At 35.5% G+C, this 14,861-nt stretch overlaps 1 protein-coding gene across 1 annotated transcript; it reads left to right on the top strand.

Annotated features, from left to right (window-relative positions):
* Positions 1-228: 228 nt before the first annotated feature.
* On the top strand, positions 229-14,339 carry LOC113062386 (four and a half LIM domains protein 3). The gene is made up of 6 exons (XM_026232208.1): positions 229-364; positions 8,822-9,024; positions 9,620-9,794; positions 12,203-12,372; positions 12,655-12,841; positions 13,823-14,339. The coding sequence occupies exons 2-6, from the start codon at positions 8,869-8,871 to the stop codon at positions 13,969-13,971; spliced, it is 837 nt and encodes a 278-aa protein (XP_026087993.1). The 5' UTR covers positions 229-364; positions 8,822-8,868; the 3' UTR covers positions 13,972-14,339.
* The last annotated feature ends 522 nt before the right edge of the window (positions 14,340-14,861 follow it).

Here is a 14,861-nt window from a genome sequence, read left to right as displayed (position 1 = left end):
GACATTTACAATTAAAAACCATATTGATGTACTGTTCCATTCAATTCAATTTATTCCTATAAAATGTGCTTAAATCCCTCTTAATTTTACCTTCATGAAACCTGCAGAAATCCTGTCAGATGTTGTGCCCTGAGCAAAACAACTGCTTTAAGAGTCTATGGGAAGACTCAGCTCAAAGCTGTTGAAGGTTTGGATGTGTTTGTGTGTCAGATGTGGGGCGGGCTAAGTGTGCAAATGTCTCGCCCACTGGGAGGATCAGCTCTGTGTGATGTGTTTCATGGGAAAAACTGCAGTCACACACCACTGTGTGTCTCACAGACCGACTGTGCACAGCGCCAGATCAGCTGGATGCTTCAACACCACGGTAAGATCTCATCTACTTACTGTAGAACAGAAAAAGAGCAGAATTATTCTGTTTTACAAGCTGAATAATCCTGTTATGTCTATTAATAATGTTTTTTTATGGAACTCTTGATATTGTTTCCTGATTTATTATTTTTAAATTGAAACACAACAGTGGAGATGATGTGTATGTGATGCATTTACAGAATTAAATTCACTATATTTATAAATAATTTATTAATAATATGTATTGATATTTATTAGTTAGTACTAATGATTGTTTTAAGTTTTGTTCGATTTTGTATTTGTAGATGTATTCTTTTTTTAATACACAAATTTAAACTTACAGTAAAACTCACATAATCAGTAGTAATTTTTTTTTTTTTTTTAAATCAAGTAGTTTATTCATTCCAACAGTACATTATGCATAAATATGTAATGGACTATATACAATCTCTGGACCCCTGGTTTGAAAAGATTGTGTTGAAGCACAATTCGTACTGTTCAGTTCCACTACTTTTGGAATAGGTGCAAAGTAGTACAGTTTACATTTTCTATAAAACAATGACAGTATCAGTGTGTGTGTGTGTGTGAGAGAGAGAGACACCCCAGGGGCTCAGCAACAAAGGCTGCATGAAAAGTGAGTTATTTTAGTTCAGAATAAAGGCAGTTCTCACACACCACATCTCTATCTGTTTCTCACCAGTATTAAGATGGAATTTGCCCACAGTTCTCTGTCCCAAGTGTCTTTACTCCTTCCCAGATTTCCTCTCCAGTACTTACCAAAAGCACCGTGGTGATACCTATCATGATATATTTATTTACACCATTAAACTAAATGACTGCCAAATTACTGTAACATGCACTTTGATATAAAACTATCCTATACATCCAGCTCTAAAATTCTTCGGGATTTATAAAGCAGCTTTAAAACAATGTGTATTGAGGGCTGGGGAATTTTCCTAATTAATACCAGACTTACTCTGGTATTACAGTCTGATACCATCAATGTACTGTACTGCCATACTAGTTTATTGTACGTTTTTGTTACACTCCTTAAGTGTAATATGTCTTAAATTAGTACATATATGTTAATATAACTAGTTTTGCACCACTGTTGATCTTGGTATTACCTTGAAAGAGCAAACAGTGAGGTAGAGAACAGATCAGATCAGTTAATCAGCTTTAGTGTTTGAAAACATTGGTCTTTCACACTCAATCTACCAAAATAGTGACTGCTCTGAAATTGTGGAATTGTTGCACTCATTGATGGTCTACATCAATTTGAAGGATGCAGTTTTGTGGTCACTCACTGTTTCTCAGTAAAATGAAGCCACAGTTTTTGAAATTATGAATACAAGAGCACTTTCCACTACGGGGAGGATGTATAGATCTTACTGTAACTTCAACAACTGGATCTGCATTGATTATTGAGCTTTAAAACTTCTCCTAGTGTTAATAAATTAGTTACTCTTGTCTTGTAGAGACATAAGTACTCAGTGAAGGACTCTAGAAGTGAAATACTTTTAGGTAGACATTACAGGTCCTTTTCTTTTAAGGATGTGATTTTTTACAATATTTTGACCGTTTAGTCCACCCAGCATTTACTCATCTTCATGATGTTCCAAACCTGTATGACTAACTTTCTTCTTCAAAACATAAAAGTTATTTGGAAGAATGTCAGTAACCAAACAGTTTCGATTCCCATTGACATCCATTGTAGCTATTGTCCATATAATTGAAAGTCAGTGTTTCGTCATCCAGTGTTCTTCAAAATGTCTTCTTTTAAGACTTACTTTTTACTGCAGAACATAAAATATGATATTTTGAAGAAAGTTGGTAACCAAACAGTTTCAGATCCTAATGATTCCTTTATATGGACAAAAATACAATGTAAGTCAATGGGAACCTAAACTGTTTGGTTACCAATAAATATATTATTTCAAGACTTTATTTTTTTACTACAGAACATTAAAAAAAAGATGTTTTGAAGAATGTTGGTAACCAAACAGTTTTGGTTTCCACTGACTTCTATGAACAAAAAATATATATAATGAAAGCCAGTGGGAACCAGAACAGTTTGGTTTCCAGTATTCTTCAAAACATCTTCAGGTTTGGATCCATATGAGTAAATGATAAGAGGATTTTCATTTTTATGAGGACTATCCATTTAATAGGACACAAGTTTTAACAGACATTCTCATATTTGAATAACTAAGACAAAATACACACATTTTTTAAACTTTTTTGTATTTTTTAATCATTTCTCATGAAGAAAGACTTAATTGAATACACATAAACGTTTTGTCTGCCAATGGAAAAGAACGGAGGTGCGTTACCACTACATTTACTCATTAAGTATGTGTTATGGGACCACATGCTTGCAAACATCATCTACGAAGAATATGTATCTTACCTTTTTATTTTACTGCTACATACTGCAACACTGACTTTAACCTTAACTTTAAAGATCTGCCTCATTTAAGTTCATTGTAATGGCAGACATAGTTGGAAGATGTCATTATGGGGAAGGCACTAGTGAGATAAACATGATTCTTGTTTACAGAGCAGAGAAAATATGGCTTGGAAAAGAGTAATTCAGACTAATGTTGGGATTAATTCTCTATCCGCAAGGCAACTGCAGTGTCCGCACTCGCACGCCTCGGTTTTTCCACCATCTAAGTGTATGATGTCACTGGCAGCTTCCAGGTGTAGAGTGAATTTGGCATCAAACTGAACAGTTTCCACTCTTGTCCAGCAAACACGTTCTTATGGGGTCTGAACGGATGGGTGTAAATGGAAGTGGGAAAACTAATGTTTTTAGTTGGCCCAAAAAATGGCATGTCTTTCTTCATGAGTAACCGGCAGAAATGTTGGTCTTCTAAGAACTCCATCTGGTTTTCTCTGCCTGGAAAGTGGAATGTGCAGTTTTTAGCAGAAAAATGCCTTTGTTTGCCCTTTTTGAAACCATCAAATTCTTCCCGACCATGGCCCTGACCACAGTGGCATTCCCACAGGGTGGTACAGGGCACAGTGACAATAGCTGGAGACATGCCAGTGAAGAACACTAGGCTTGCAGACACACTGCACTACAAAAAATGAGCTCTTCAGACAACTTTTAGAAAATGAAGGCAACTATTTACATGACTTTTTTTGTTGAACATGTCTACTTGATTATTTTGATGGAATGTATTCACTTAATTTGACCGAATCCGAGATTTGGTGATAATGTACAACAATGAGAGATTTATGATATAAGAACCTGTTTAAGAGCCTTTAAGAGGTTGGTCAATGTTGACTATGAACACCAAATAAGGTTATGAATTTTCAGCACAGCTCAAGGGTTAAAATGTTAGCTAATTTTAGGGGTGGGCGATATGATTAAAACCTGATATCCCAATCTAGTTCTTTTATATCTCTGTTTTTATTACATCATTGTTGTGTAAATGTACCCTAACTGGCTGTGCTTTCCATTTTTCAAATGACTGAATCTTTCTCTTAATGCTGAAGCATTTGTGAAATTATTTAGTTTGTAGTACAATCGTCATTTAAGAATAAGAATCATGAGTTCATTATATTTAACACATGTTTGTGTTACCAGTCAACTGTATGTTTAAGATCAGTTTAGATATAAGAAAAAGAAAAAATCTTTCAGAATGCATGCCAACCACTGGATAAGGAAAGCAATGCAATCCCTTCTTCTCACGTAATAAAGCCTGTCTGGCGTATAAATATGTTTAATAAGCATCATATAATGGCTGGGTTGTTTGCTAAACAGCAGAAGTTGGCTCTAACATGTCCCACGGCAGGAAGACACATTGTTCTTAAGAGTAAACAACCCTCCCAAGATCTCAACCAAAACATTCGACTCAGAATTAAACATCTTTGCGTACCCCAAATTGGTATTTATCTCCAGACTGGAATTTGCACTTTAAAGGAGCTATGTGGAGGTTTTTACTTAAAAAAAATCTTTAAGATAGAGTTTTCATTTGTACATGTATGAGCCAACCATTATGTAAAAAAGAATGACACCTCGACTGTCCACCACGGTTGCCTCTATCAGCCTGTAGGCTCAATTGTGTGTGGAGGAGTCAGGCCCGAATTGGCGCGAAAATTCACACAATGTGATGTCATGCGCGTTCTCTTCTACTTGGGTTTACAACCGTACAGCACGCCAGCCATTATAGTCAGCAGCGGCAATAGTGTTTTCAAATGGACTCTGCGGATGGAAAGAAGCGACCAGCCTCCGGCACAATTCAGACACCCACGGACACCCCTCGTAAGTAAAAAAAAAAAGAAGAGCGTGCGCACTGAGAATGAGCATGAGACTGGCTGCAGTTCCTCTAACGGCCACTGGTGTCAGTAAAGGTTAGACATTTCAGAACCTACGCAATGCTCCTTTAATCTGCACAAGTTTTGCTTTAATTACAGTTTGCTTCATTTCCTAAAAATCTTAGTTTTGCTTGTCTCATTTTTTATGTTATTCATTCGAAGTCTTTCTCAAATTCTCAGTATGATGTTTTTATAGCTATAAAATTGGTCAGAAATGTAACTTGACTAACTCTTTGACTGTGGTATTTGTGATTTTTAATTTTTTCAAAGATTTTTTTATTTATAGTTTAATTTCCTAGATTTCTTAGTTTTGTCGTTCTCACGTTTCTTCTCATTTTATTCCCAAACTAAAAAACTCACAGTCTGCACATCTGTCAGAAATATGGGAAATGCAACAATTAACTGCAAGTTTACACGCAAGTGGAGATAAAGTACTTTTTGTGGTACTCTGAATCTGGGATAGATTTTAAATCCACAAACAACACATTTAAAATGTGCTGATGAATTCATTTTCAGATTGAAAATGTTTAATAAGGTTGACATTTGGCCCACTGGTGTTTAATGGCAATAACTGAATTGGCACATAAACCTCAGGAAACAAATAAAAAGCAGAGGGCACACACACACACTTAACCAGCTGGTCAATTTTCCACACTGAACAATGGGGTTGGAAACTTGCAGTTGCTGAACAATATGTACCATGTGCTTCAATAAGTGTGAGTGATTTTGTGTAAAATTAAGGATTTATTATATTTTCTTCTCATAACACTTGGTGCATTTAATAAACTGGTCTCCGGTACATTGAAAACCTGTGGAAACCACATTCAAAAAACGTTTCTGTTGTTCTAATGTTTGGTTTTACAGATCATTTAGCAGCATGTTTCTTTAGAGACCTGTGGCTTTGGAAATGCATGAGGTGGAACCAGAACAGAGACGCCTTTCCTGGATTTGCCATTGCATGGGGTCTTTGTAAGTTTGTACTTTTAGATGGACTGCATCATAAATCTCAGATCTCAGTCTTGTTGATGAAGTCTGTGCATGTGGATTGGAAAATATTACTTGTTACACACAAAGTCGTTAATCTGCACCTTGTGGAGGCAGGTTTAATAATGTGGGAATGCTGTGGAATTTATTTGATTAGTTTTAGATGGCAGGCTTAGGTAATGGAGAAAGTTATATAGCATTATTTGGAATGAAATCAAGTTTGATTTTTAGAGGATAGGGGTGTTAAAAAAAAGATGATAAATTTAGTTTGAAATGTGATCAACAACAGATTTTTGCTGATTGAACATCTGTAGGTGGTTTGGTTTAAAAACATATTTTTTTTATTGTTAATGCATGGTAGTCTGAATGATTAGATCTGATTTCATGTGTTTTTTCATCGTACACTTTGTGACTGATTGCAACCAATTCATTTTTAATAATCATATTTAAGAAATTGAAGTGTGAAAACTGTCAGATTAATTGATTATCAAATTGTTTTTAGTTACAGCCCTACTATAAATCTGGAAGCTTGATAAAAATGAGCTAAAAACACAGATCTGTTGTGTTCTGTTAAATTTTCCAGGTCTTTCCACTCAGTCATATCCTGACAGGTAATACTATATGGCTCAGAGAAGCAGACACTCTTTTGTGAGCGGTGAAGTCAGCTGTCTGTTATAGTTTGTCATGTCTAACATAGCAGGACACACAGACTAGTGGGAAGCTGTCACCTATGATCTGAGAACTGGGAATGACTTTATCTTTCTGCTTAAAGGATGGACATTCTACAACACTTACATATTAGTCTCTCTTCCTTCTGTCTTTGTGAGAATGATTTGCTATTTTATTTATGGATATTTTATTTATGGATCGTTGGACCAGATAGTGAACCGATTTATTTATATATTTTATTTTAACTTTTTTTATTTTTATGGATGAGCTGGACCAGATAGTGAACTGCCTTAAGCATGCATCATGCACGTAAGCTCCCTGTGGGTTGTGTATATTATATAGATATATTCTTTTTTTTGTTTTTTTTTTTTTGTTTATGGATGTATTGAACCAGATGTTGGAGCAAAACTGATTTAAGTGTGCATTTTTGTTTTTAATTATTTTATTTTTATGTGATTTTTTTCACTATTAATGAATGAGCTGGATCAGATCAACATCAAGTGTGCATCATACATAGTAGTGTGTTTGGTGTAAGTGGGGGTGATTTTCTTCTATTTTATTCAATGCATGAGTTTAGTGTTTGAAAAGCAATGTCTAGAATGAGCAGAGCTGGAATCTAGACAACATTGTAGTTCTAATATACTGTAATTATTCTTTGTGCAATATGGTTTGGTCACTACAGAATTCCCATATTTCCATTTGTGTTATTTATTTTTTTTAAGTAAAGTTTTGCTGTCTTAACTATTATGTGGAAAATAATATGACAGTTTGTCCAAACATATGACTGGCAAGCCTCTTGATCCTCATGAAGGAATGTTCTGTTGTTTATATCAAGAGTTACTCAGTTTCTTGTACTGCACTGCTATCGTCATTTCTAGACAAAAACAATATGGCTTTCAGGGAATGTGAGCGTGATTCATAACTATTTCCAGTTTTACAGGACCGTTTGCTCATTTTGGGGTGAGAACAGGATGTGAAAGAGGGGGAGACCGCGCTATCACTGTCATAAAAGGGAGTTGGGATGTTTCTGACCCTCTGGAGTTTTACATCTCATCAGATCTGCACGTTCTACAATCAGAAGGACTCCACAAATAATGCCAAAGCAGAGCAGGAATTACAGTGGGACAAGAGATGCATGCAGAGAAAAACTGCACACTTTTTGGAGTTCGCCATTTACTTGTTTCATTGCATGTTTAATGGATGAGTCTTCTTCCAAACGCTGTCCACTGTTTTGAACGAATATTAGTGTGTACAATTCTTCAACGGGTGTCTGGTGGTCCAACCTTCTTCATTAGGGCTTGATCCCCCCAAAACAAAAGCTTGGGAGGTGTTTTAATAAAACTTAAATTAATTAAGTTAAATTAATCAAGGGATAACTGATAGTTTTTTGGTCATTGTCACTGCTGAAGTGTTCTTTTTGTCATATTGGTTGGTTAAATATACTTTATTCTGCTTATTTCACACAGCTACTGGTTTAGTTTACTAAATAAATACATTGAATAAAATAAATTATACATAAATGGTTATTGAAATGTTAATTTGACTTGAAATTGTCATTATGTGAGAGAGAAAAGAGATTGCAGAGGGTCATTAAAAATAATAACTGATATTCTAATGCACTTAACATGGACTTGAATCTGACTAGTGTCATTCCATTTATGATTCAAGATTCAAGGATTCAAGATCTTTATTCATCACATACACGGTTATATAGAGCATATATAACCAGCAGTGAAATGTGAGTAATGCATTATGCATTTAGTAAATGGTTTTATCCAAAAACGTTTTAAGAAACCCCAGGTGATCTTAAAGAGTATAGTTCATCAGTGCGTGTTTTAGCATGATGCTAAATGTTAGTTTTCGTAATCTTTAACTCCATGCCTCTGAACTGACTTTTCGGCTGACATCAACAATCCCTTTAATATTTCAACCTTTCTAAAACAATCATTTTGCAAAGGTTAAATAAGTCCCACCCTACATGTTTTCTCACTGACTGAATATCCAGTTTTGCTCAGTAGTGCATCGCATGACATTTCAGTTTGTACAGAGCAGTGAGAGATCTGTTGAGTTCTCAGTGTGGGAATCGGTTTATTCTCACACTCTGTCCAGGACACACACAGTTATGATCACATATTTAACACGCATTCAGAATGACCACTTGTCTCCCCACTGGACTCAGTTTAATCATAACGGACTAGACTCCAATCTGTAGTGTATCCTTTGGCAGACTCTCTCACTCTCTGTCTTACTCACTCTCTCAACACACACACACACACAGAGAGAGAGAGAGAGAGTGTTTAATTTAAATTGACTCCAGCAATTTAATTAAAAACATTCTGGCCTACTTTGATGCAAGATTACCACTGATTACAAATCAAAACAGATTAAATTTTGATTACAGGCTATATAAATCGCTTGGTATTTCTTTTTGATGTGGAAAGGCTCACAGTTAATTACTCAGTGACAGCTTTCTTTAAATCCTGTTTTTCTTTAGGCCCATCTGTTGCCTGTGCTGTATGAGTCAGAGAGGAGCGGAGCATCATGTCAGAGCCGTTTGACTGTGACAGCTGCAAGGAGTCTCTGTACGGCAGGAAATACATCCAGGTGGACGACGTTCCCCACTGCGTCCCCTGTTACGACCGTCTGTATGCAAACACCTGCCAGGAGTGCAAAGAGCTCATCGAGCACAACACACGGGTGAGTTTCCCAATGATCTGCATTTAAGGGATTCACAAAATTCAGTATTTTTAAATTACATTATATTTAATAGAATTAAAGATGGATGGATTTCTCCCATCTTCACTGGAGGTGTCTAAGACAAACACAAGAAGCTTCTGTTCTGTGTTTGGAATTCATAGCCGTCTGAATCAGCAGACACTAGTGAATTATGTCTTTTTTATTGCGTAAAGGTCTCAGACCACTCCTTTCATGGTAGTGGAAGTGACAGAGAACAGCAAGATCTGTTTTGCTTCAACATGCCTTAGCACTTCCTAAGCAGCTGCGTCACCTCGTTTCACCTTTTGTTCTGCTGTGCGGTGACCTTTGACCCACAGTTTGATGATATAACTGATTCAATGGAGTTAAATGCTCATTTCATTTGACTAACTACAGGTTCTGGTAACCTGAAAACATCACGCCACATACTGTCTCCAACTGTCCAGAGTATTCAGCCTCATGCATGGTCGCAAGGGCTAAACTAAATTCAATAAACTAGTTACCACATGATTTTCTAGAATGAGTTCATATCATTTACAGCTGAACTGACATTTGTTGCTGTGCTGTCTGTGTTCAGGAGCTGTATTATGAGGACAGGCATTACCACGAACACTGTTTCCGCTGCTCACACTGCAACCGTTCGCTGGCCGACCAGCCGTTCACCTGTCAGGAAGACACCCTGGTGTGTAACGACTGCTACTGCAATGAGTTTTCATCTAAATGTGTGGCCTGCGGGAAGACTGTGATGCCAGGTACAGTTCCTAAACACACATGCATATGCTTATATTTCATGTACACTACCATTCAAAAGTTTGAAGTTAGTAAGATTGTTTAAAATTGTATTTAATTTTTTTTTTTTGGTAAATAAATACTTTTTCTCAGTAAGTACATATTAAATTGACCATATGTAACAGAAAAGACATTTACATTGTTACAAAAGATTTTAAACAAATGCTCTTATCTTGAACTCTCTATTTATCAAAGAATCCAAAAAAAAAGGTTTCATGGTTTCCACCATGGTTTTCAATGGAAACTTGTTTTTATTATGGAATACTGAAAAAAAAGAGAGATAATTTTGACTTATCTCACAATTCTTTCTTTCTTGCAATTGTGAGTTTACATCTTGCAATTCGGATTTTTTTTTTTTTTTTTTTTTGCAGTTCTGAGAAACAAAATTGAATTGCGAGGTATAAACTCAGAATTGTGAGTAAAAAAAAGCAAAATTTTTATATTTATTTTGTAGCAGAAATGGGCTTCCATTGTTTTCAGCACTGATAATAACAATAAAGGTTTCTTGAGCAGCAAATCAGCATATCAGAATGGTTTCTGAAGGATCATGTGACGCTGAAGACTGGAGGAATGATGCTGAAAATACAGCTTTGCATCACAGAAAGAAATGTACAAAAAAAATTCAGAAATTAGTTATTTTAAATTGTAAAAATTATTTTAAAAATAATAAACTATGTCTATGTTACCAGACTGTATATACCAAAAACATCCTCAAAGCAGGAACTGAGTTGATGAGTTTTGATTGGGCGTCAGGGTGCGGTAGAGATGTGACAGTGTGATTACAGACACGCTCAGCTGAGAGAGAAAAGCTGCCGGCCACACTCACACACACGCTTGCAGGCCTGATGCTAACACTCAGGCGTTACGTTACCCATAATTACACTCCGCCGCCTGATTTTGTCTCTCTGGATCTTTTCAGAGAGAAATAAGAGAAGGGGAAAATTCCAGATGGATAACATTACAAACTGAAAGTGGCAGATCTCTCCTCCCTCGTTCATTTAAAAGGCTCATTTTCACACCCATTCTCAGTCATTATACACAGATCAATTGAGCTTTTTTCCCACCAAACCTGTACTTTGTATCTGCAACTTATGCCTTTCCAGTTTCCACATGTAGTTTTATCAAAATACCACCCATTGCACCATTTCCAGCCTACGATTTTGACACGCCTCAAACAAAACTCCCACACAAGAGGCTTTTGTAGATTTAGGGCAGTTCAGGCCCAAATATGCACACAGTTGTGTGGTGTGACATCACGCGTAACCTTTAGCTTTGTAGTTGCTAGTTACCTATCAGACATGATCATACCCAGCCACAGCACAGTAAAAGCTCTTGAGAAGAACCTGTAGAGCATTAACAGGTGAGGCTGTTTCTCAGAGAAAATCCATTACAGACAGATAGAAGCACATTCAAAACCCCAAAAATCCAAAATGACTGTTTTGTGGCTTTCAGTTTATGCCTGTTACCTTTGAGTCTATTCTAGATGCTAGTACTTAGTATTTTTTTATTTATTAATAATTTTAGGATTTTTATTATAGTATTTTAGTATTACTATTACAGTATTTATGCATATTTTGTTTTAGCTTTTATTTTCATTTTTCATTTTAATTTACGGTTCAATAATTATGTTAGGTTTTTATATAACCAATTTGTCAACAATCATTTGCTGACCAAGCCAACATTTCTCATTTTCAATTAAATCTTTGAAGTTTTTCATATATTTATAATTTTGTTTTATTTTAGCTTTGTTGATTTTTATTTTTGTTTATTCTTAGTTAACCATAACCATAACAACGCTGTAATGTACTTGTAAAAATGGAAAAATATTAATAAAAATAAAAATTCTTAATATCAAAAATTTGGATGACATCTTTTCCTCATGGGTGTTTATCCAATCAAATGTTCTCTAAACTGCAAAAAGCTGCTCTTTTTAATTCGTCAATTGTAGCTACTTATTTCTCGGCAAAAATAAATAAAAATTGTTCTAAAAAATATGGACAATAAGACAAAAATACACTCTGAAATTTCCATTAGTTGAATGCTTTAGCTTAGACAATGTCTTCTCAATGCTCTAAATATAGACAATGTGTTTAACAGTTTGTTTTGGATTCGCTTTATTTATAAATTACATGTTTATTTAATATTCTTCCTTGTTTTGTCCTTTAACGGCATATTGTTTTTATCTTTTTTATTGTCTTGTACTTTATCGTGTATCCTTGTATATTCCTCATATTAATTGTCTTCGTAATTTATTGTCTATTCCCCTTCTACCCTGTCTTTCGCGTGAGGAGATAACAAAAGAAGGATATCATTGGACCTATCACAATAAAGATCTTGAATAGTTTTATATGAAATGATTTCCATCTCTCAGGCTCCAAGCAGCTGGAGTATGGAGGCTGCGCGTGGCACGAGGAATGCTTCGTTTGTTGTGGTTGCGAGCAGCCCATCGGCGCCCAGTCGTTCATCCCAGATAAGGGCGAGTACTTCTGCGTGCCCTGTTACAAGGGACGATTCGCCCCACACTGTGCCCACTGCAAAGAGGTGAGATGAGATCGGTCAATAAAGGTGCTTAATCAGCATTGAAGTTTCAGTGAAGAACCTCTTCTTTAGATTATTAAAATGTTCTTCACACTATAAGAAATGATTCTTTTAAGAATTGTGAATGGCAATGGCATCACTGTGAAACCCATCATTATTTAAGAGTGCAAACATATATCAGAATGTGAATCCATATATTAAGTTTTTGCTTTTATTCTATTGCAAACCTCTTTCAGTTGTATGCCAGTGAATTAAAGTAGTTTTTGTTGGTTTTCTCTCTTAAAGATCTTGGTTCAAGGTGGTGTAACATTTAGAGACGAGCCCTGGCATAAAGAATGTTTCCTGTGTACTGGATGTAAAGTCCAGCTTGCGGGACAGCCTTTCACAACACAGGGTGAAGATCCATACTGTGTGAAGTGCTTCAGCAGCCTGTACGCCCAGAAATGCTCTGCATGCGACAAACCCATCACAGGTCAGTGTGTGGTAGTGTGTCTCTTATAACAAGTCTGCTCTTTATTACCAGTCCCTAACTGCTAACAGAAACGCTTTGTCAAAATCACAAGACAGTTGTCACATTAACACATTGTCATGTGCTCGGAGGCTGATGGTGCTTCACAATGTTGAGTCAGTCTGAAAATGTTTTCCTTATTCATCTTAGATCCAATGGGTTGTGAACTCAACATGGGGTCAAATATCCACAGTTTATATGTTTTAATGTTTTTAAAGGTGCTGTATGTAAGATTTTGCATCTACTAAAGCATAAAATACCATAAAATGTTTGCAGATATTTAAAAAACATGCTTAAGTAACATACTTGTTTGTCTTAAAAAATAAATGCTACAGTCAGTTATTTTTCTTTGAAAATGTGCATTATAGGCCAGAATTTCAGTCTTTGTTTTGGTTTGTTAAACCCACCCTCTGCCAGTTTACCCAATAGTATTTCGGCACACGGATTTCCAGTTAATGGAGAACACAGCGTATTTATTTTCATTCTTCGTCAAGTGCACTCGTTCATGTTCGTGTCGTCATTCTGGCAACCTATGTGTGCTCAAGTCTGAGTAGGAGTGGTTGGATGATGAAAACCCTCTCCAATATTTCGACTTTGGACTGCAATACCTAGCTAAATAGTCAATCTTACATACATCGCCTTTACAGTTCTGCAAAAGGAGTGGTTGTTATTAAAAATACATTTAGATCAACTCTTCCTCATGATGTCCCAAACCTATTGACTTTGTATCTTCTGTGGAACAATGCATAAAACAAAATATGAATAAATCACAGATGAACAATTAATGAGGAAAATTCATATTAACACAGTATATTGTAACTTTTCTTAGCGTGTAACCCTTTCAGTCTATAAAAACAATGTTTTAAATCATGACTATGTTGTTTTAGAGATTGTAGAGACAACTGCTCAAAGTGTAATACCTCTGAATCGTTTTCTCTATCTCAGGTTTTGGAGAAGGGAAGTACGTCTCGTTTGAGGAGCGTCAGTGGCATCAGCCGTGTTTTAAGTGCTCCGAGTGTTCGGTGTCTCTGGTCGGGGCAGGATTCTTCCCTGACGGAACAAAGATTCTCTGCAAAAGCTGCAATACCAAATAACCCACAACAGCTTCTGTTAAATGTGCTAAAAAACAGACCTTTGAGTAATATGAACACATTTCTGAAACATTTGACATAATTTAAACATTAAATGTATGATGTACATTAAAGTTTTAGTGTTGCATTCTTTCAAATCAGAATGTTAAACATCTTTAAACTAGACGGACTTGTTTGATCAGGCTGAAGCATTTATGGTTCAAATTAGAAATTCTAATCATTTGAACCAAGCATGCATACATGCAAAGGCTCAGTTCCCTGAGATGTTGTTGTTGTTTTCGTCATTAATCTATTCAATATACATTTGAGTTATTTTCCATGTGTTTGCATAAACATTGGGCCTTAAAATTCCCTCCAACAGCAACATTCTTAAAAAAAAAATACATTTGAACAAAACACACACTGACCCAAATGATTGTTAATGTTCGATGCTTATGGGTTAAAGATGTTTGTTAAACACAGTGAATTGTAGAGGACTATTTTAACGCACCAATGCATGCTTTTAATAATTCTCACATAAAATATTCACACATTAATTCATATTTATGTATTTTTCAAAATAATATTTTTGATGATTTTTTTTTACAGATGTTTGATGTATTTTTGCACATGAATGCCTTCTGTAAAACTGCTCATGCTGTTATATTTCCTTTGATAAAACTTTTTTTGTAACATATATAACAACTTTCAAATATCATTTAAGGTTCAGACAATGTTTTTCCCAAATAATAAATCCTTAATACATGAATTTAACAATTAATACAATTAATTAATATGTTGTGGAAACAAATTATTAAAAAAAAAATTCCACCTGTCATATATTTTAACACTAAATTACTGTGACTAAATTTCAAGTTTAAGCTCCTTCTGAATATATTGTCAACCTAACGTCT

Source organism: Carassius auratus, chromosome 44 (assembly GCF_003368295.1).
Source record: "Carassius auratus strain Wakin chromosome 44, ASM336829v1, whole genome shotgun sequence".
In the NCBI taxonomy this organism is placed as follows: Eukaryota; Metazoa; Chordata; class Actinopteri; order Cypriniformes; family Cyprinidae; genus Carassius; species Carassius auratus.
Note: the sequence above shows the minus strand (reverse complement) of the source record. Positions and strands in the feature narration are given on the sequence as shown.

Excerpts from the sequence above, each read along its gene's own strand:
- LOC113062386 (XM_026232208.1), top strand. The coding sequence starts at position 8,869 with ATGTCAGAGCCGTTTGACTGTGACAGCTGCAAGGAGTCTCTGTACGGC. Across the intron at positions 9,025-9,619 it reads TCATCGAGCACAACACACGG|GAGCTGTATTATGAGGACAG; the intron begins GTGAGTTTCCCA and ends GTCTGTGTTCAG. Across the intron at positions 12,842-13,822 it reads ATGCGACAAACCCATCACAG|GTTTTGGAGAAGGGAAGTAC; the intron begins GTCAGTGTGTGG and ends TCTCTATCTCAG.